The sequence below is a fragment of the Rana temporaria genome, chromosome 8 (genome assembly GCF_905171775.1).
Source record: "Rana temporaria chromosome 8, aRanTem1.1, whole genome shotgun sequence".
Lineage (NCBI taxonomy): Eukaryota > Metazoa > Chordata > Amphibia > Anura > Ranidae > Rana > Rana temporaria.
In genome coordinates this window covers 143,420,767-143,443,760 of record NC_053496.1, presented here as the reverse complement: position 1 = coordinate 143,443,760, position 22,994 = coordinate 143,420,767, and the positions used below count along the sequence as shown (strand labels likewise).

At 45.4% G+C, this 22,994-nt stretch overlaps 1 protein-coding gene across 3 annotated transcripts in view; it reads right to left on the bottom strand.

The window, feature by feature from the left end:
• Positions 1–22,994, bottom strand: part of SLC43A3 (solute carrier family 43 member 3) — a 236,337-nt gene that overhangs the window by 209,502 nt on the left and 3,841 nt on the right. For 2 of the 3 annotated variants that reach the window (XM_040320810.1, XM_040320811.1), the window contains exon 2: positions 8,641–8,808. In XM_040320810.1, the coding sequence (XP_040176744.1) occupies positions 8,641–8,806 (166 nt within the window). In that variant the 5' untranslated portion in view covers positions 8,807–8,808. Of the gene's footprint in view, positions 1–8,640; positions 8,809–17,414; positions 17,829–22,994 lie in introns of those variants that run through there. The other variant, XM_040320812.1, reaches the window with a different exon arrangement.

Sequence of the window (22,994 nt, the reverse complement as noted above, 5' to 3'; positions counted from 1 at the left end):
TGTGAGAGATGCGTCCTTTCACATGCCTGTCCTGGCCACGCCCCCCGAAGACTGCTGCTGTTGATGCTGAGTGCAAGGCTCCACCTCCATGCTGCTGATACAATCCTCCTCCTCCTCCTCCCCCTCCTCCTCCTCCTCATCCTCATCCTCCTCCTCTTCCTGTGTTCTAGGTGGGCAAGCAGGAACAGTGTCTGGATAAAGGGGGCCTTGAGAGGTAAGGAAGTCCTCCTCTTCCTCCCTCTGTTCTGCCTCAAGGGCCCTGTCCATTATTCCACATAGGGTGTGCTCCAACATGTGAATAAGCGGGACAGTCTCACTGATGCATGCACTGTCACTGCTCACCATCCTCGTGGCCTCCTTAAATGGTGACAGGACAGTGCATACATCCCTGATCAAGGCCCACTGGCGTGGTGAAAAAAACCTAAGCTCCCCTGAGCCAGTTCTGCTGCCATATTGGCACAGGTACTCATTGATGGCCCTCTGCTGCATGTGGAGCCGCTGCAGCATGGCCAACGTAGAGTTCCATCTGGTGGGCATGTCACAGATTAAGCGGTTCTTGGGCAGGTTGTATTCCCTCTGGAGGTCTGTCAGCCGAGCAGTGGCATTATATGACCTCCGTAAATGCGCACAGACTTTCCTGGCCTGCTTCAGGACATCCTGTAAGCCCGGGTACCTGCCCAAGAACCGCTGCACCACCAAATTGAGAACATGCGCAAAACAGGGCACATGGGTGAGTTTTCCCTGTCGCAGGGCAGAGAGGAGGTTGGTGCCATTATCGCTGACCACCATTCCAGGCTTCAGCTGGCGTGGCGTCAACAACCTCTGAGCCTGCCCCTGCAGAGCTGAAAGAACCTCTTCCCCAGTGTGGCTCCTGTCTCCCAAGCACACCAGCTCTAGCACCGCATGGCATCTCTTTGCCTGCATTCCTGCGTAGCCCCTCGTACGGCTACGGAGCACGGCTGGTTCTGAGCAAACATCACCACAGGAAGAGGCCACAGAGGAAGAAGAAGAGGAGGGGGTGGAGGAGAGAGGTGTGTCACAAGCAGTATTAGTACCTTACCACTGACCGCCCTGTCCAGCGGGGCATGGACATTGCCTTCCACATGCCGGTAGAGAGCCGGAATCGCCTTCCGTGAGAAAAAGTGGCGTTCGGGTACTTGCCACTGAGGTACTGCACATTCCACAAACTCACGGAAGGGGGCAGAATCTACTAACTGAAAAGGTAGCAGTTGAAGTGCTAGCAATTTTGCTAAGCTAGCATTCAACCGCTGGGCATGTGGATGGCTGGGAGCGTACTTCTTTCGGTGCTGCAGCAGCTGGGGCAGGAAAATTTGTCTGGTACTATCAGTAGATTGCCCGCATGTACTACCACTACTAGGTTGTGACACACCTATTTCTACACCTTCGGTGCAGGCTTCAGAGAGGACTGGGGGTCTAGTGGGGTTGGAGGTCACAGAAGGGCAAGGGGAGGTCCGCTTCGGTCTTTGGTGTGGGTCTTTCTGGTATGCTTGCCAATGAGCTGCATGGCAGCTCAACATATGTCTGGACAAACATGTGGTGCCCAAGCGGGTGATGTTTTGGCCACGCGAGATACGCTTGAGACATATGTTGCAAACAGCAAAGGTACGATCTGATGGACATGTTTCAAAAAAGGCCCACACCAAAGAACTTTTGCTGTACTGTTGAGACACAGCAGTGCCACGTAATGCAGTTGGTGTGCTGCCCTTAAGCTGACCCCTGGAGGGCATCCTGCCTCTTTGGAGATGTTCTTGTGCCTCGTCCTCCTCCTCTTCCTCCTCCTCTCTCCTATCAGGCACCCAGGTAGAGTCAATGACCTCATCATCCCTTCCCTCCTCATCATCACTGTCGAAAACCTGGCAGTATGCTCCAGCTGGGGGAACATCACTCCCAGATTGTTGTCCCTCTCGGCCACCCCCTCTCCCTGGGCTCACATCAATGCCTTCCTCTATCTGTGTTCCGTCATCGGAGTCTTCAAAACTCTGCGCATCTTCATGTAGCATGTACCCAACACTGTGTTGAAACAGTTCGGGGGACTCCTCAGGAGGACACGGTGGGACTAGGGAAGGATTGTGTGATGCCATTGTGCAAAGGGTAGAGGACGCCTTGGCAGCTGCTTTGCCAGACGAACTATGATCAGTCTGTGTGAGAGAGGATGAGGAGGATGAGGACGGCTTGGTCATCCACTCAACTAATTTCTCTGCATGTTGAGGCTCAACATGGCCAGCTCCCGAAAAGAAGGACGAGCGGCCACGGCCATGTGCTGAAGAGGATGCACCACATCCACCACCAGCGTTACCTCTAGATGCAGAGCCTGCTTGCCCTCGTGACTCTCTGCCTCTCTTTGTCCTTCCAGCCATATTTATGCGTTCAGGTGCTATGTAACAAAACAGACGCAGTCACACCAACTGCGTTCAGGTGTTAGTAAACTCCACACAAGCAGTAAGAGCGACTGCGTTCAGGTGCTATGTAACAGGACACACGCAGTGACACCAACTGCGTTTTAGGTGGTATTAAACAGCACCCGCACAGTAAAAGCGACTGCGCTCAAGTGCTATGTAACAGCACACACGCAGTGACACCAAATGCGTTTAGGTGGTATTAAACAGCACCCGCACAGTAAGAGCGACTGCGTTCAGGTGCTATGTAACAAAATAGTCGCAGTCACACCAACTGCGTTTAGGTGGTATTAAACAGCACCTGCACAGTAAGAGCGACTGCGCTCAAGTGCTATGTAACAGCACACACGCAGTGACACCAACTGCGTTTAGGTGGTATTAAACAGCACCCGCACAGTAAGAGCAACTGCGTTCAAGTGCTATGTAACAGCACACACGCAGTGACACCAACTGCGTTTAGGTGGTATTAAACAGCACCCGCACAGTAAGAGCGACTGCGTTCAGGTGCTATGTAACAAAATAGTCGCAGTCACACCAACTGCGTTCAGGTGGTATTAAACAGCACCCGCACAGTAAGAGCGACTGCGTTCAGGTGCTATGTAACAAAATAGTCGCAGTCACACCAACTGCGTTCAGGTGGTATTAAACAGCACCCGCACAGTAAGAGCAACTGCGCTCAAGTGCTATGTAACAGCACACACGCAGTGACACCAACTGCGTTTAGGTGGTATTAAACAGCACCCGCACAGTAAGAGCGACTGCGTTCAGGTGCTATGTAACAAAATAGTCGCAGTCACACCAACTGCGTTCAGGTGGTATTAAACAGCACCCGCACAGTAAGAGCGACTGCGCTCAAGTGCTATGTAACAGCACACACGCAGTGACACCAAATGCGTTTAGGTGGTATTAAACAGCACCCGCACAGTAAGAGCGACTGCGTTCAAGTGCTATGTAACAGCACACACGCAGTGACACCAACTGCGTTTAGGTGGTATTAAACAGCACCCGCACAGTAAGAGCGACTGCGCTCAAGTGCTATGTAACAGCACACACGCAGTGACACCAACTTAGTTTAAGTGGTATTAAACAGCACCCGCACAGTAAGAGCGACTGCGTTCAGGTGCTATGTAACAAAATAGTCGCAGTCACACCAACTGCGTTTAGGTGGTATTAAACAGCACCCGCACAGTAAGAGCGACTGCGCTCAAGTGCTATGTAACAGCACACACGCAGTGACACCAACTGCGTTTAGGTGGTATTAAACAGCACCCGCACAGTAAGAGCGACTGCGTTCAGGTGCTATGTAACAAAATAGTCGCAGTCACACCAACTGCGTTCAGGTGGTATTAAACAGCACCCGCGCAGTAAGAGCGACTGCGTTCAGGTGCTATGTAACAAAATAGTCGCAGTCACACCAACTGCGTTCAGGTGGTATTAAACAGCACCCGCACAGTAAGAGCAACTGCGCTCAAGTGCTATGTAACAGCACACACGCAGTGACACCAACTGCGTTTAGGTGGTATTAAACAGCACCCGCACAGTAAGAGCGACTGCGTTCAGGTGTTATGTAACAAAATAGTCGCAGTCACACCAACTGCGTTCAGGTGGTATTAAACAGCACCCGCACAGTAAGAGCGACTGCGCTCAAGTGCTATGTAACAGCACACACGCAGTGACACCAACTGCGTTTAGGTGGTATTAAACAGCACCCGCGCAGTAAGAGCGACTGCGTTCAGGTGCTATGTAACAGCACACACGCAGTGACACCAACTTAGTTTAAGTGGTATTAAACAGCACCCGCACAGTAAGAGCGACTGCGTTCAGGTGCTATGTAACAAAATAGTCGCAGTCACACCAACTGCGTTTAGGTGGTATTAAACAGCACCCGCACAGTAAGAGCGACTGCGCTCAAGTGCTATGTAACAGCACACACGCAGTGACACCAACTGCGTTTAGGTGGTATTAAACAGCACCCGCGCAGTAAGAGCGACTGCGTTCAGGTGCTATGTAACAGCACACACGCAGTGACACCAACTGCGTTTAGTTGCTATTAAACAGCACACACACAGTAAGAATGACTGAGTTTCTGTGCAATTCAATAGCCCAGTTGCATTAACAGCGACTGCGTTTCTGTGCAAATAAATTGCACACGTGCAGTAACAGGTAATGTGTGTATGTGCAATCAACTAGCACACGTTGACTAACACGGAGTACTAAGTTTAAGCTAATCCCTAATGCAGGCAATACAAAATGTTAGAGCGCTGCATGTAGAACAATCTCCTGCCTGACAGATACTAATAGCAGATCTAGCTGAGCTATACAGTTTATAAATATATTGACAACTCCTAGGGATGTGAATATATTCTCTACAAACTGTAGATTTAACTATACTGACTAGCCTTCCTGCTCCTATCTCTATCTATCTATCTATCTATCTATCTATCTATCTATCTATCTATCTAGTAGAAAAGACACTGTGGGCCAGATTCATGAACAATGGTGCAGATTTGCACCGGCGTGGTGCATCATTTTTAGACTACACCGGTCCAGCGCGGAGAGGCAGTTAGGTGATTCAAGAAACTTTTTTTGTCTACGATGCCCCAGCGGGGTGGATTTTAGACGGCGTAAGGTGGGGTAAGGCCAACTGGGAGTCACCCTATGCTAATGAAGTGCCGACCGTGGCGCAGGGGTCACGCCGGGGCGCATCTTAGACCGCACATGCTCAGTGACATCCAGGGGTAAATTCCCCAATCTGCACATGCTCAGAACTGCACCCTGGCATGATCCCTGAGCTACGCCGGTCCACTACCAATGCCCAGTCCATAAATCAGCCCAGACTTCCGCCCTGCAGGTGCAAATGTACTTAAGTTTTTTTTTTTCCAAGCTAGGTCGTTTGCATTGTGGTGGGGCAGTTATGGCTGGTGAGGTCATCCTGCAGGATGCTGGTTAATTCCAGGATGACTTCACGGCTGAACCTGTAGGTGCGATACACCTCCACTTCCCCCATGTCAAAGACGTTAATGCGCGGGCGGAAGATCCTCTCCCGTGCCCTCCTACGTGCCCTTCGACGCAATAGTGCAAGGACCACGGCTGCCCCTGGCATGTTGGCACACAGATGTGTTGTCCAGCAAGTGTTGTTGCTCAGTTCGTTTGTAACGCTGCTGCTTTAGCTGCTCTCCAGCTGACCTCTGCAAGTTTGGTGCAAAGTTACCCTTGCTTTTATGAGGTGTAACTTGGCGCCGTAAATTTCAGTTCCCGCTCACCAGGAGTAGCCTGCGCCGGTCAAGCTTAAGTTGATGAATCGGCCCAACAACCTCATTTGCATATTTAGAACACAAAAACCATGGCCGCGCCAGATCCGACCAGCGTAAATCTGCGCCAACGCCGTGCCGGCGTGGAAAGGTTACACCGAGGCGATGAAGTCTATTTGGAGGTGTAATCTGGTTCTCTGGGTACGGTGCAGGGATCCGCCGGTGCAAATCTGCACTTACGCCGCGCATCTACCAAAAAAACAGTGTAAGTGCTTCATGAATCTGGCCCTGTGTCTCTATCTATCTCTCTCTCTCTAACTGACTGTCTGACTTGTCTGTAACAAAGCCGGAACACACTACACGAGGCCGCCTTGCAGGCTGCCTTTTATAGTGTGGGGCGTGTACTAAACCCCCTGAGCCATAATTGGCCAAAGCCACCCTGGCTTTGGCCAATTATGGCTCTTCGTTTTTTGAGCGCTGTGATTGGCCAAGCATGTGGGACATACAGCATGCTTGGCCAATCATCAGCGCTCATCGCCGCAGTGAATTATGGGACGTTTTGCGTCACTCGAATTTGGCGCGAACGACCCGTTTTGTTCGAGTTTCGACGAACGATCGAACGACCGATGTTCGAGTCGAACATACGTTCGTATCGAACGCGAAGCTCATCCCTAGCCCACATGTCTGCTATCTCGGCTTTCACTGGTACCCAGTGGGCCATGGCTAGGTTGGTGATTTGATTCTTCAGAGAGGCCATCCACCTAAGACCGCCAAGGTCTCTAAGATTTTCAAAGTGGGACTTACCTCTAATCTTGGATTTTCTTTCATTAGACAAGAAAAACAAAAAGCGGCGCCCTCTAAGCGTAGTATGGAGTTTAATAAAAAAGGACAAACAACAACAAATCTTATGAGGGGTTACTCACAAGGATACAGGGGATACAGGTATTGAAATACTGGTGTCATCTGTGGCTGGCATCTGGAGTGCATAGACTCTGCTGGGAAGATCTTCTCACAGGCTTCAGGCAGCGTGATGGTTAATCCACACAGTAAGGGCCGAGTGCGGTGTCTCTGGAGGTCCCTAGATGGTATCACAGCGCTGGTACGGGGGGAGGCAGGAACGCCACATTCGGCGTGGTGGAACGCAGCCGTGGAGCGCAAACAGCAGACCGTCACTTCCGGATACAGTCTCAGGGCGGTGCACGCGTTCGAGACATGCGTGTCTCTTCGTCAGGCTCTATCTTTCTTTCTCCTGTCTCTCTATGGCATCTCACATTGAAGACTGCCTTTCTTGTGGCAATTACTTCAGTCAGAAGGGTATCCGAGATGGCGGCGTTGGGGTTTAAAGAACCCTTCCTCTCTTTCTTCCCGGATAGAGTGGTGCTCAGACCAATGCTGGGATTCGTCCCGAAGGTAGCCTCTACTTTCCATATGACACAAGAAATCACGCTCCCATTGTTTCTTGCAGAAAACTCTCAGAATCCAAATCCCCTCAATGTGGGATCTTCATTGAATGTGGACGCGCTGACCGAACTTAGAAAGTCGGACCATCTCTTTGTCATCTTGAATGGTGCTGGAAAGGGCCTGAGGGCTTCTGGCAGGGTGATCGCCTCATGGTTTGTCAAGACTATAGCGTTGGCCTACAGAATGAAGGGTTTACCTGTGCCTGAGGGGGTCACAGCGCATTCTACTAGGGGAGTCTCTACCTCCTGGGCAGCGGCAGGACAAGTGTCCTTGGAGATGATCTGCGGACGTCCATACATACCTTCATGGCACACTATTGCATGGACCCGGCGGCTCTGACTACCGTAGATTTTGCCAGGAGTTTTCTGTATTCCGCCTCCAGTGTAGACTAAAAAAAATCTCAAGCATTACCCTCCCATGTGTGGCTAGTTAATTCCCAGCTGTGCTGACATGGAGCCATCAGGAAAAGGGAAAATTTAATTCAAATACTTACCGTAATTTTCCTTTCCTGACGAGCTCCATGGCAGCACAATACCCACCCAGTTAAGTAGTACGAGTTACAGAACGCTGAGGCTGAGGTGAGTGAAAAATGTATAGTTAAGTCCTGATTACGTAGGGGGTTGGCGGGGCCTCACCCAGCTGAGCTGCCATGGAGCTAGTCAGGAAAGGAAAATTATGGTTAGTATTTGAATTAAAGTCGTGCAATTTAACTGCGATTTGCTGCAATTTTTTGCCACGACTTGAAGCAATGCCTGTGTAATGTTAAGGTCTAGAGACCTCACGTTACCTCAAAGTCGGACAACTTTGAAGTCGCACAGATTGAATGGTACTCATTGAAAATCATGAAGTACGACTTGTGCGACATTTCACAGGACAAGTCACACAAGTGTGAAAGGGGTCTTAGACGAGTAATGGTCCAGGCTTCCATGTCCATTGTAATTAGGGCCCTTTCACACTTGTGTGACTTGTCCTGCGACTTGGGACTGCAAAGTCCTACTCCATGATTTCCAATGAGTACTACATGATTTTCAACGTGCGACTTCAAAGTAGTCCCTGCACTACTTTGGTCCGACTTTGAGGCAACTTGAAGTCCCTAGACCTCAAGATTATACAGGCATTGCTTCAAGTCGCGTCACAATCGAGTCAAAGTGGAAAAAACGTGTGACTTTCAGGTCGCACAAGTGTAAAAGGGGCCTAAGTTTGATTACACATTTTAGCCCTTCCTGTTTAGCGCATTATTTATCACATGTACTGTATGCTGCCATGTTGGCGTAAAACAGAAAATGTTATCAAATACTTACCGTAATTTTCCTTTCCTGAAGCCAATCCATATGAACATATTTATTTAAATATCATTTTTGTATAATGAAAAAAAATTATCAAAAAATCAAACACTAGTAAACTTCAAAATAATTCAACAAAATGCATTTCTATAATGTGATATAGACGTTAAAATTCATCAGGCCTTGCTATCTCTAGCATGTAAACATTAAATATTACACAATACTCACTGTCAGTAGAGTTGGTTGTATGATTTGTAGCATTGTAGCACAGATCTTGAAAATATTGTTCCTTCTTCAGCACAAACACCAGAGATGCCCAACCAAAGGGGAGTCCCGCAAAGCACATGCATTCTACTAGCCCAGTCAAAAGAGTCAACACAAACTTGCAATTCATCTCTAGAGGATTTAAAGGAATTTTGAAAAGTGCTTTAAAAATACCACTAAAAAAATGCAAGACAAAATATCAAGTTTCAATTTTAGATTGAATGTTATACTAAAAACAAGTAATGGCAAGTACAGTATGTATATATAAGACCTGTGCTGGTGGGAAACAGCAGTAATCCCTGAATTGAATGTGGCCCTATAGCTTCAACTTGTAAATGAACTACAACCAATCTATACTGCCTTTAATTGCTAGAAATATATTCAAGTTTTTTTTTTTCTGTGTGGTTAATTTGTGGTTTGGAATAGCGAAACTGGAAAGAAAAACTCAGATTCCTGCAAATGGAACTTTCCTTACATGAGCAGTAATGTCAATCAGCCCGATGAACAGGTAGGCTCATGTAGCAATATTTTTAAATAATTTCTTGAGTGTATATGTGTCATGTACAAAACTGTTCAAAGGACCATGTTCACTATATACTATACTATACTAGCAAAAGTGTGCACACTAGTGCACAGGACTAATAAAGAAGAACAGCACTGTACCCTTTCTCAATGTGAAAGGCAAAAACTATTGGTACATTAAAAAATAATAATCTCTTTATTGATTTTTAATATTTTTTTTTTCCCATACAAAAAAAAAGTAACATACATATACATATCCAATACATTCACATTATACATTTAACACGTTCTGCTCTCTTCCAGAGACTCCTTAAAATTCTATTTCACATTCATTTCCCCTAACTTTCATTCCACGTACACGATCATTTTTCGGGTTCTAAAAAATGAAGTTTTTCAGGCTCTAGAAAAAACGAAGTTTTTTTCAACTTGATCATTAAAACGGCCTTGCCTACACACGATCGTGGAAAAAAAATGCTCTAGCAAAGCGCGGTGACTTACAACATGGCACTATAAAGGGGAAATTCCATGCGGATGGCGCCACTCTTGGGGCTGCTTTAGCTGATTTTGTGTTAGTAAAAGACGATTCGCGATTTTCTGTCTGTTACAGCGTGAATGTGCTTACTCCATTAAGAACGGTAGTTTTACCAGAACGAGCACTCCCATCTCATAATTTGCTTCTGAGCATTCGCAGATTTTTCCTGTAGTTAAAGCCCACACACGACCATTTTTTAGAACCCGAAAAACGACAATGTCAAAAATGTCGTCAAAAAAATAGAGCATGTTCGAATTTCTTTTGCCCATTTTTTAGAACCCGAAAAATGCTCTGAAGCCCACACATGATCGTTTTTACTGACATAAAAAAAGTAATCGTGTGTACGCTGCATTATAACTTTTTTCACCCTTTCTTTCTTCAATGGTGTGGTTATCCTCCCCTTATACCTTATTTTAACCTGAAGCTGTCATAGGATTTTCTATCCAGCTTTCCCATACTCTCTTGTATTTCAGTATGTTTCCCTATACAATGGCAGGTTTATATTTACTAGATTTTTCCATTGTACTATCGAGGGAGCTAGCTTCTACCTTTTTCCAGTTAAAAACTATCACCTTTCTAGCATAGAATAGTAGTAAACCCAGTTGTGTTCTCCTTCCCACAGAGACGTTATCTTTCCCTACCAATCCTAATGCCGCGTACACACGATCATTTTTCGGGTTCTAAAAAATTACGTTTTTCAGGCTCTAGAAAAAACAAAGTTTTTTTTCAACTTGATCATTAAAACGACCTTGCCTACACACGATCGTGAAAAAAATGCTCTAGCAAAGCGCGGTGACGTACAACACGTACAACGGCACTATAAACGGGAAGTTCCATTCGGATGGCGCCACCCTTGGGGTTGCTTTAGCTGATTTCGTGTTAGTAAAAGACAATTTGCGCTTTTCTGTCTGTTACAGCGTGATGAATGTGCTTACTCCATTACGAACAGTAGTTTTACCAGAACGACCGCTCCCGTCTCATAACTTGCTTCTGAGCATGCGCAGATTTTTCACGTCGTTAAAGCCCCCACACGATCATTTTTTACAACCCAAAAAACGACAACATTAAAAACGTCGTTAACAGCGTGATGAATGTGCTTACTCCATTACGAACAGTAGTTTTACCAGAACGACCGCTCCCGTCTCATAACTTGCTTCTGAGCATGCGCAGATTTTTCACGTCGTTAAAGCCCCCACACGATCATTTTTTACAACCCAAAAAACGACAACTTTAAAAACGTCGTTAAGAGTTTACGTGTGACCGGGTGTACAAGGTATCGCAATTGAAAGATTCCCGCCTGAGTCCATGGAAACATCCCCACATAGGACAGTCCATCAGGTATGTATGGGTTGAAAAGTACAGGGTGGGCCATTTATATGGATACACCTTAATAAAATGGGAATGGTTGGTGATAATAACTTGCTGTTTGTGGCACATTAGTATATGTAAGGGGGGAAACTTTTCAAGATGGGTGGTGACCATGGCGGCAACCATTCCCATTTTATTAAGGTTTATCCATATAAATGGCCCACCTGGGTGGATCCATATAAATGGCCCATCCTGTATATTCAAGAGTGGAGAGTATCTGGAGAAGAGGGAGAACCGTTTTGCACATCTTCTCCAGATAGCAAGGGTGAAAAGCATTGGCGCCAAGCAGAGGGATCTCAGTTGAGGCATAAATTTAGTTGAGGAAGGCCATAACATATAACAAGGATGCACCAGAACAGTAATCCCCATTTCAATCTCAGCCCATCTACTTGTCGCTTTTCTAGATATCCAGGAAGTTAATACTCTGAGGTGGGAGGCATAATAATATTTAATGATATGTGGCGCAGCCAATCCCCCTCTATTTTTAGGAGCAAAAACTACTGATCGTGCAATCCTATGGGAGGCATTGTTCCATAAAAACATGAGGCATTTTCTCTGCAGAACTTTCAACTGCGACATTGGGATTGAGATTGGGAGTGTTTCAAATAGATAAAATAATAGAGCATGTTCGAATTTTTTTTTGCCCATTTTTTACAACCCGAAAAATGCTATGGAGCCCACACACGATCATTTTTAATGACATTAAAAAAAACGTAATTTTTTTAACCCAAAAAATGATCGTGTGTACACGACATAACAGGCAGATTTCTGCCTCCTGTTCCAGTTCTATTGATGTTATTATAGCAATCACTCTCAGGACCTCTCTCCAAAATGCTACTATCTTCGGGTATGACCAAAATATGTGCATAAAATTTCCTGGCATGTCTGCACATCTCCAACAATTTTGAGGATTTGATGGGGAGATCTATGCAGTGGAATAACGTCCTTACAGGATGTCTCCAATTTACAAGCCAACCTCAATGCTCTGTCTAATTGGGCGACTATGTGGCAGATGAGGTTTAATATTGATAAATGTAATGTTATGCACTTGGGGGCTAAGAATATGCATGCATCATACATACTAGGAGGAGTAGAACTGGGGGGATCCGTAGTGGAGAAGGATCTGGGGGTTTTAGTTGATTATAGCTCAATAATGGTATGCAATGCCAAGCTGCGGTTTCCAAACCGAGCAAAGTCCTTTCTTGTATTAAGAGAGGTATGGATTCCAGAGAGAGAGAGATCATTTTGCCCCTCTACAAATCATTAGTAAGACCTCATCTGGAATATGCAGTTCAGTTTTGGGCACTAGTTCTCCAAAAGGATATTGGGGAACTGGAGAAAGTGCAGAGAAGGTCAACCAAACTGATAAGAGGCATGGAGGAGCTCAGCTATGAGGAAAGATTAGAAGAACTAAATGTATTCACTCTTTGGAAGAGGAGAATAAGGGGGGATATGATCCACATGTACAAATATATAGTGGGTCCATATAGTGAACTTTGTGTTTAGTTATTCACTTTACGGTCAACACTGAGGACAAGGGGGCACTCTTTACGTCTAGAGGAAAAGAGATTTAATCTCTAAATACGGAAAGGTTTCTTCACAGTAAGAGCTGTGAAAATGTGGAACAGACTCCCTCCAGAGGTGGTTCTGGTCAGCTCAGTAGATTGCTTTAAGAAAGGCCTGGATACTTTCCTAAATGTACATAATATAACTGAGTACTAAGATTTATAGATAAAGTTGATCCGGGGTAAACCCGATTGCCTCTCAGGGGATCAGGAAGGAATTTTTTCCCCTGCTGTAGCTAATTGGATCATGCTCTGCTGGTTTTTTTGCCTTCCTCTGGATCAACTGTGGGTATGGAATTGGGTGTATGGGATTGTACTATGTTTTTTATTTTGTTTGTTTGTTTTTTTGTGGTTGAACTGGATGGACTTGTGTCTTTTTTCAACCTGACTAACTATGTTACTATGGGCCAGATTCACAAATGAGATATGATGGCGTTTCTCCTGATACGCCGTCATATCTCTGTTTCTATCTATGCGACTGATTCATAGAATCAGTTGCGCATAGATATCCCTAAGATCCGACAGGTGTAATTGTTTTACACTGTCGGATCTTAGGATGCAGTACCGCGGCCGCCGCTGGGGGGAGTTTGCGTCGTAAACCAGCGTCGGGTATGCAAATTAGGAGTTACGGCGGATCCACAACGTTTTTTTTGCGTTCGCTACGTCGCCGCTAGTCTAGTTTCCCGTCGCAAAGTTAGTCGTTTTTTTTGCTGCCCTAACTTTAGTCAGCAAGCGTTATGCTGTCTAAAGTATGGCCGTCGTTCCCGTGTCGAAATTCAAAATTTAACGTCGTTTGCGTAAGCCGCCTGGGAATACGGAAGTACGCTATGCACGTCGCCGTTCAAAAAAATGACGTCACGGCGCACAAAGCACGGCGGGAGTTAAGAAACGGAGCATGCGCAGTAGGTCCGGCGTGGGAGCGCGCCTAATTTAAATGGCACACGCCCATTTAAATTGGCCCGCCTTGCACCGGAGGCCGCCGGCGTAGTTTTCATCGCAAGTGCTTGGTGAATCAGGCACTTGCGATGAAAAATTGCGGCGGTGTAACGTATCTAGTATACGTTACGCCGCCGCGATTCTACGTGAATCTGGCCCTATGTAACTATGTAGTCTATCCTAGAGTACGTCCCGTGTACAGGGGAGTAAAACGTATAGTCCTGTAATTTTGGATGCATTATCCTCCAAATGTCGACCATCTGATTACTGGGCATTTTTTGTTTTATCTTTTCCAGCTGTGCGTTATTTGTCCCCTGTACCTGGGACGTACTATCTACTACCGGGTCCATACAGAAATTCTTATCTCCCATCAAGATTACATATCCCGCCCTGATATGCTTCAGTTTTCCCAAGATTTCATTAAAATATTTAATAGGGTTCACATTGGGGGCATAGATGTTTGCTAAAGTGCATTCCATCTCGCCTAGTTTACCCTTTAGGAAGATAAATCTTCCTTCTATATCCCTCATACTAGCCTCCAATGTGAACCGAACTTCCTTGGCAAATCCTATTGCTACTCCCCTTGCTCTCTTTGAAATAGTGTCCCCGTAGTACCATGTCGGGAAATTAGGGAAAAATTGTTTTACATTTGATTCCAGGGTCAGATGGTTCTCCTGTAAGAAGTCTACATCCGCTCTATACTGTTTGAGCTCTTTTAAGATCTTATGCCTCTTGGTGGGAGTATTTAATCCTCTGACATTTTAAGTTATAAAGTTTATTGCTGTCCTCCCACCCCACCCCCTCCAGGTCTTTCCCCCTCCTCCTTCCCCCACTCATCCCTTCCCCCCCAATTGCCCTCTCAGCCCTCCCTCCTCCCCCGCTTTGGCCCATTCCTGGCCTCAGAACCATTAGTGGTCCCCTCTATCACCTTTGCCACTGGTTCTCTTGTTTAGAGGTGTGGCTCCGATCCTGCCATCCATCCCCCCTCGCTATAGGCAGGGGGGTAGGAGAAGCCGAAGCCCGAACACAGAACCCCAGTAAGCCACTTTCAACCCCCCTTTGCTCCACTCTCATTCCACTCCCCCCCTTCCCAATCCTATAATTCCTTGGTAGAGATAGTTCCCCCTTGTTATCAACCTGTTCTACATATACCATTTCCTTTTATATCTCATTTTCTTTTTCTGCCCAACCAGGCAAGTCTAACACCTGCAAATCAAGTTTGTTACAAAATCCTATCAAATCTTCAGGGAACCTCAATCTAGCTGATCTTCCATCTTTCTGGCCTATTAAACAGGTTTGGAATCCCCAGTTATATTTAATGTTCTGTGCCTGCATTTGCTCCAGGAGTGGTTTCAGGAGTCGCCATCTTGCAAGTGTTTCTGGGGCTAAATCTGTGAAAATTTGTAACTCAGACCCTTCGTACTGTATAGGAGGTTTTCCCCTTAATTTCGTCCAGATTTCTGCTTTATCTTCGTAGAACCGGAACCTCACTATTATATCTCTTGGCCAATCGGCTTCTACATTTTTTTGATTTTCCGGTGGACTCTCTCGATCTTAAGGGGTTCTTCTATTCCCTTATCTAGTAAGGGATTAAATATTTTATTCATAATTTTTCTCAGATCTTCTCCTCTTTCCTCTGGGAGCGAGAGGATCCTCAAATTTTGTCTTCTATTCCGGTTCTCCCGATCTTCTAATCTATAAAGAAAAAAATCCTCTGATTTTGTTGCTTTGATCTGACTTGCTCTTTTAGTTTATTTAATTCCTGGGCATGTTTATCTGTTCTCTCTTCCGTCACCTCTACCCTTGTCAAGAGATGTCCTAAGTCAGCTCTTAGTGAATTGATTTCTACCTTGATCGCATTTTCCAGTCGCAGTAGCATCTCAGTCATTTCCCCTTTTGTTGGGATTTGTGCATCTGTCCATTGGTCGTCCATTCTGCTTATCTCTAATTCACTCTCTGTAATTAAATCATCTCTAGATAGGTCTGGCGCGCCTCCTGCTTTTTTACAGTACTCTTCTTTTTGTCTATTTTCTTATCAGTTTTATCTTGTTGTTGGTTGCTCAAGCCAGAACTTTTAGGGCTTGTCTCTTGGGTCATGTACTATTTTATTGTGCTAGTTGCTGCGCTATTTTTAGTTTATTTTGGGACACTGCCCTTCGTGGTTTTACTCGTTGTCTTACTCATGATGTTTTTATTAACCGCTCTTATGCGCTTGCCCAGTTTGAAATTGATTATTTTATTATCTGTTATGCTTTTTTATCTGATCCTGAGACAACGATCCACTCCGCTGTCCTAGGCAAGTTGCTTCCTCCAAGAGTAATCTGCAGTCAAAAATATAGGGGGTACTACTGTGTGACCCTTTTCTCCCAAATCTGTACAGCCGTTTATATGAGAGACTGTATATGCTTGGAGCAGTGGGCTATTTTATGTTCAACCCGGTCCTATAGGTTTCCAAATTGGAAATCTGTAAGAACTGGAAATTATATTGCTTTACCCGGAAAGTAAGAATACACAAATATCCCAATGATCTTCTAAGGTATAGATATCCCGGCTCTGAGATTGGTCTATATAAGCAAATCTAATACCATTCGACTTCAGCCGGGCAGGTCAGTTTGCAAGACCCACGTGTCTATGCCAGATAAGGTATACTTCCGTGGCTATGTAGATAGGCACAGGTATCCAGACTCTCCATTTGTGTGATTTACTCAGTATTGCCCGAGATGCAAGGGCCGTTTCGCCTACTAGCGACTAAGTGCAATTCACTTTCGGCTGCGGGCTAGTTCATAGAAGAAAAATATCTGTACACACAGTATATTCAAATTCTTACAGACCGGTTGGTATATACGTGTCTATTATAATTTGGAAACAAGAAAAAGGGGGGTTGAGCTTCCACCACTGTATACCGGGGCCCAGATATGTCCGTTTATATGATTTACACCGAATTGCCCGGACTAGAAGAACTGGGAATTGTAAAAAAAAAGTAAAAAACAGATATCCAAACTTTATATAGTTTACACACTTCGCCGGCTGGCAATTATATAGCTCTACTATTGTGAGACAGGGAATCAAACGGGTATCTGTATATCAGTGTAGTAAACCAAAAAATATGGGCTGTAAAAAAAAAAAAAAAAAAAAAGGACAAACAGCCCTGTCTATAATTGCAGACAGAAATTCAGTCCAGCTGCCGCTCATACTGACGAGTTATATATACAGATGCCCATGTATGTCTTCATATTAACTTTTCAACAGTTCTTCTCATCCATTTATGGTTTACATTAAACTCAGTTCAAATAGTCAGATTTTTCACCTATTAGCATCGCTCATATAGTCTCTAAACAAGTCTAAGTAACTGTTCTCCAGATTTATTGTTCCTTCAAGCTAGATCTCTAGTTAACAGGTTAAGATGCAAAAGACCTTTGTGCCTGAAAACCTTTTCTGTTACTAAGCAGTTGTAAAAGATAACAGGTACTAGGAACAGTTCTTATCACATTACTTTACAACGGTGCCAGATTTATCCACTTGATAATGTTACAGAGAAGACAGGGTGCAGACTGGCAGTTATAGACAAATTAGCAGGCAAATAGCAGGTTCTAGAAGCAACTCTCACCAGCGCCAGGCAGACCAACTTGTGACTTCTCATAAAAGTTCCAGGGGCTCCCCTCATACAAGACCACACAGCACCGTTAAATACAGCTGGATTTGTTTGCTGACCAAGGTATAAATAGAACGGATTGCATGCAGGCGATTATAGACATATAGCAGATTCTGGAGACAGTTCTCGGTATGGCTCTATGTAGAAATATTTATAGAGATACCTCCTTTTTTCTGCTCCTCTACTTTATCCCGTTATCCTGCTGGTCTCCGTTTGTGGCTCTTCAGCCAGCCTGCATTACAGCTCGTTTGAGAGATCTTCAGCCAGCCTGCTTTACAGCTCCTCTCACTCCCGTAAGCTGTGTGTCTGCGTGTCTGCTAGCTAGTTGCCGGGAACCTGGCAGAGACGGCTGGGACATACAAAAAGCGAGGCGGGGGGGATCTCAGTTCTTACAGCCTCCTGTATATCACCACAATGAATGCTCCGTCTGATGGCATACAGGATCCAGGTCGATTCAGAGGGTGTCATCTAAGGAGACTCCGCAGCCTCTCACGCTACGGATCTCCCTCGGCACTTCCCGGGTCTAAGCTCGCTCCTCGGCTGGCATTATCAGGCACCTCCCTCCGTGAAGAGCATTACAACCTCACATGTTATTTTTTATTTTTAATAAAGGACTTATAAAGCTGTGTCTGTGTGGTTTTTAACAATTTGACTCTTTTTTTTTTTTTTTACAATGTACCTGTTATCAATTCACATAGGGGGGGGGGGCAGGATCTGGGGGTCTACTTTGTTGAAGGGGGCTTCCAGATTCAAATAAGCCCCCTGCTCACAGGCCCCCACAACCACCGGGCAAGGGTTGTGGGGATGAGGTCCTTGTCCCCATCCATATGGGGACAAGGTACTTTGGGGGTCACAGACCCCCAAATAATCCTCCCCATGTTGAGGGCATGTGGCCTGGTACGGTTCAGGAGGGGGGGCGCTCTCTTGTCCCCCCCACTTTTCCTGCGGCCTGCCAGGTTGCATGTTCGGATAAGGGTCTGGTATAGATTTTTGGGGGAACCCCACACCATTTTTTTTTATTTGGTGCGGGGTTCCCCTTAAAATCTATAGCAGACCTGAAGCGTCTAGTATGGATTTTGATGGGTACCCCCATGCCATTTTTTTTAATTTGGTGGCAGGGTTCCCCTTAATATCCATACCAGACCTGAAGGGCCTGGTAATGGAGTTTTGGGTGGACCTCACGCATTTTTAAAAAAAAAATTGGTTCCCTGCACAAAATGTAATTTTTAAAGGAAAAAAAGCCATTTAAAATTACTTGCGGCTATTAATGAATTGTTGGGTCCAGCAATACAGATAAAAGTCATTGAAAAAAACATCAGGGGTCCCCCCCAGTCCATTACCAGGCCCTTTGGTCTGGTATGAATATTAAGGGGAACCCCTGCCGTTTTTTTTAATTACTTAACTGTATTGCCGGGACCCGACAATTCATTAATAGCCACGAGTAATTTTAAATGGCATTTTTTCTTTCAAAAATTACATTTTGTGCAGGGAACCAAAATAATTAAAAAAATGCGTGACCCTGCCCCCTTCTGATGCAACGGAAACATCCTGGTTATGTCACTGGGAAAGACCGGCATTTCCCCTTGCGTCAGAGGGGGACGGGGTCACGTGACGGGTGGCCCCGCCCTCAGCTACATAAGAGCTGTTAGGCTAGCGCTGCGTCATTCCCGGGGTGTCTCCGGTGGAGTCTGTATCGTGTGTGTGTGTTCTTCGCTGGATATCATTGTGCTGTTTTTTTCAATGACTTTTCTCTGTATTGCCGGGACCCGGCAATTCGTGAATAGCCGCAAGTATTGATGAGCCGAACATCCCCCGGTTCACAACAGAACATGCGAACAGGCAAAAAATGTGTGCCAACCCTGTTAAAGTCTATGGGACACGAACATGAAAAATCAAAAGTGCTCATTTTAAAGGTTAATAAGTTATTGTCATAAAAAGTGTTTGGGGACCTGGGTCCTGCCCCAGTGGACATGTATCAATGCAAAAAAAAAGTTTTAAAAACTGCAGTTTTTTCAGGAGCAGTGATTTTAATAATGCTTAAAGTGAAACAATAAAAGTGAAATATTCCTTTAAATTTCGTACCTGGGGGGTGTATATAGTATGCCTGTAAAGTAGTGCATGTTTCCCGTGTTTAGAACTGTCCCTGCACAAAGTGTAATTTCTAAAGGAAAAAAAAGTCATTTAAAACTATTTGCGCCTATTAATGAATTGTCGGTCCCGGCAATACAGATCAAAGTCATTGAAAAAAAAACAAAAAAATGGTGTGGGGTCCCTCCAAAAATCCATACCAGACCCTTATCCGAGCACGCCACCTGGCAGGCCGCAGGAAAAGAGGGGGAAGAGAAACCGGACCCCCTCCTGAACCATAGCAGGCCACATGCCCTCAACATGAGGAGGATGTCCCCCTTTAAAATTAACACTTTAGAATTCTCCCATAGACTTTTACAGGGTTTTCGAATTTCCCGCGAACACCCCAAATTGTTTGCTGTTCAAGTCGAACTCATGTTCGACTTGAACTCAAAGCTCACCCCAACTCTACAGATACAATATAATATACTGCAATATAATGCGCCAAACGTACAGTGACGCACAGAACTATATGACGTTAAACTGGCAGTAACGCACACAGAAGTAAATGACGTTAAACTGGCAGTAACGCAATCAAATAGACAGTGTTCAACCGTCACTACACTGACGCTATCTGTACTGTCCCTACTCTAGCTATACAATAATGTCAAGATTACTGTCTCACTACACTACACTACACTGAAACTATCTGAGTTGTCCCTCCTCTAGCAGCACACTATGCAAAGCTGAATGATGGTCCTCCTCACTACACTCAGGCCCCGTACACACGACCAGTTTCCTCGGCAGAATTTAGCTTCCGACCGAGTTTCTGGCTGAATTCTGCCGAGAAACCCGGCCGTGTGTACACTTTCGGCCGAGGAAGCCGACGAGGACCTCGGCGAGGAAATAGAGAACATGTTCTCTATTTCCTCGTTGTTCTATGGGAGCTCTCGGCCCGCCGAGGTCCTCGGCGGCTTCAGGGCTGAACTGGCCGAGGAACTTGATGTGTTTGGCACGTCGAGTTCCTCGGCCGTGTGTACGGGGCCTCACACTATCCCTAGACTGACACTAAACTAATATCTTAAACTGACAATTGAAGCAAAATAGCACAGTATAGCACACTAACTAACTAATAGCACTGAACAGAGCCCTGTTCTATCTCTCTCCACGCCAAAATCACACTGATAATGGCTGCAATTGCAAGAATACTTTTATACTGTGGGACGGGAATGAGCCATGATTGGATAAAGTCATGATGACAGTGTCCAATCATGACTCTGACAGTGCTCTGTGCCCTGATTGGCTGAAGCTTTCACTGCTTCAGCCAATCAGGGCTTGCAATGCACTGTTCAGTGCCGCAATGCATTGTGGTTGGTGCAGTTATAGCAGCTGGAGGACTGAGGGAAACCATTTAACACTAACAGTATGCGTTCAATGGCCAGCTTTTATTTATTTATGTAAAACATTTATCCCAAAAGGAAACAGAAACGGTTTGCTGTAACTGTCTATAAAGTGTTAGCTGGAGTTTGGCTGTAATTTTTATTGCATCTAAATCTACTAGTACATCTAGTACTATCCCACCCACCCCCAGATTAACAATACAGTTAACACACTCTAAAGCCACGTAAACACACAATCAGTTTTCTCGTTGGGAAAACTGTCATGTTTTCTCTTGGCAGAGAAAACCGGACATGTGTGTACACTCTCCAGCAGTTTTCCCGACGAGAAAACCGCAGAGAATCACTAAAAAAAATTCTCGTCGGGAATCGCAACATTCTTTTCCTCAGCAGTTTTCCCATAGGGAAACACTGCGGTGGACCCCTCTACACGGCCGGTTTTCTCGACCAAGAGAAAACATGTCGGAAAAACCAGCCATGTGTACATGGGCAAAAGGGACCAAGCCAGTCCTCAGTTTTCCCGTCCGGTTTCACTGCAGTGTTTTCACTGCCGAGAAACCCGATTGTGTGTACGCGGCATCATACAGGATGTATGTTAATAGCCAGATCACCAAGTAATACAGTGGGGGGGAAAAAGCCTAGAAAAGAAAATAATGCAGCAACCTTATTTAAAGTGAGGGTTCACCCAAAAAACTAATTTTTAACATTAGATTGAGGCTAATTGTGGGAAGCACAATCGGGTGTTTTTTTTTTTAAATTAATGCAGTACATACCTTTTTAGAGATAGATGTTCTCCGCGGCTTCCGGGTATGTACTGCGGGACTGGGCGTTCCTATTTGATTGACAGGCTTCCGACCGTCGCATACAGTGCGTCACGAGTTGTCGAAAGTAGCCCAACGTCGGTGCGCAGGCCCTGTATAGAGCCGCACAGACGTTCGGCTTCTTTCGGCAACGCGTGACGCGCTGTATGCGGCGGTCGGAAGCCTGTCAATCAAATAGGAACGCCCAGTCCCGAAGATCATACCCGGAAGCCGCGGAGAACATCTATCTCTAAAAAGGTATGTACTGCATTGATTTAAAAAAAAACATCCGATTGTGCTTCCCATAATAAGCCTCAAGCTAATGTTAAAAAAAAAATTCGGGTGAACCCCCGCTTTGTAAGTTGCTAAATAATACATTTTGGTTTTTGGTTAATACTGCATTGGGTGCAGGGACACACTGGATGCCTTTAGCTGCCATTGTGATCTTGCTGGGTGCAAAGTGTACGCACAATGCTGTTTTCTTTGTCATACAGTCTTTTAGCCAGATTCAGAGAGACTTAGGAGACTTAGTAGATACGCCAGCCTAAGTCAGAATTTGCGTCAGCGCTAATTTAAGTGTATTCTGGTAACCAGATACGCTTAAATTAGGCTCAGATGCGAGCGGCGTAAGTGTCTTACACCCTCGTATCCTAAAGTGTAATTTTTAGGCTGACCGCTAGGTGGCGCTTCCATTGCGGTCGGCGTAGAATATGTAAATCAGTAGATACGCCTATTCACGAACGTGCGCCAGGCGGACGCAGTACAGATGCGCCGTTTACGTAACGCATTAGCAGGCCTAAAGGTATTCCATCAAATAGATGGAATAGTAATGTTAAGTATGGCCGCCGTTCCCGCGTCGAAATTCGAAAATTTTACGTTGTTTGCGTAAGTCGTCCGTGAATAGGGATTTACGTTGCTTACGTCCACGTTGAAATCAATAGGCCCATGCGGCGGACTTAGCAGCAATTCACACTGGAAAATGTAGGCGCACAGCGCATGCGCAGTTAAAAAAAACCATCAATCACGTCAGGTCAAGGATCATTATCATAAAACACGCCCCCTCAGACAAATTTGAATTGGGCGCCCTTACGCCCGCCCGCTTTAGGCTATGCCACCGTAACTTAGCAGGCAAGTACATTGTAAATCATGTACTTGCCTCGCTAACTTACGGCGGCGTAGCTTAAATGCCTTAAGCTACGCCGCCGCAAGTATGCGCTCGCCATCCTGAATCTAGCTATATGTCTTTAATTGTCCTAAAATGTAAAAGGTACACACCTGCTTTCTATGGCTATAATCTTCCGCCCAGTCATCAGCAGCTGCTCACTTGCAATGCATCATGATATCACAATACAATGGAACTTTTGCACACTAATAGCTAGATTTAGGTATAGTTAGGTCGGCGTATCAGTAGATACGCCGACCTAACTCAGAATCTGCGCCGACCTAGGTTTAAGTGTATTCTCAAACAGAGATTCACTT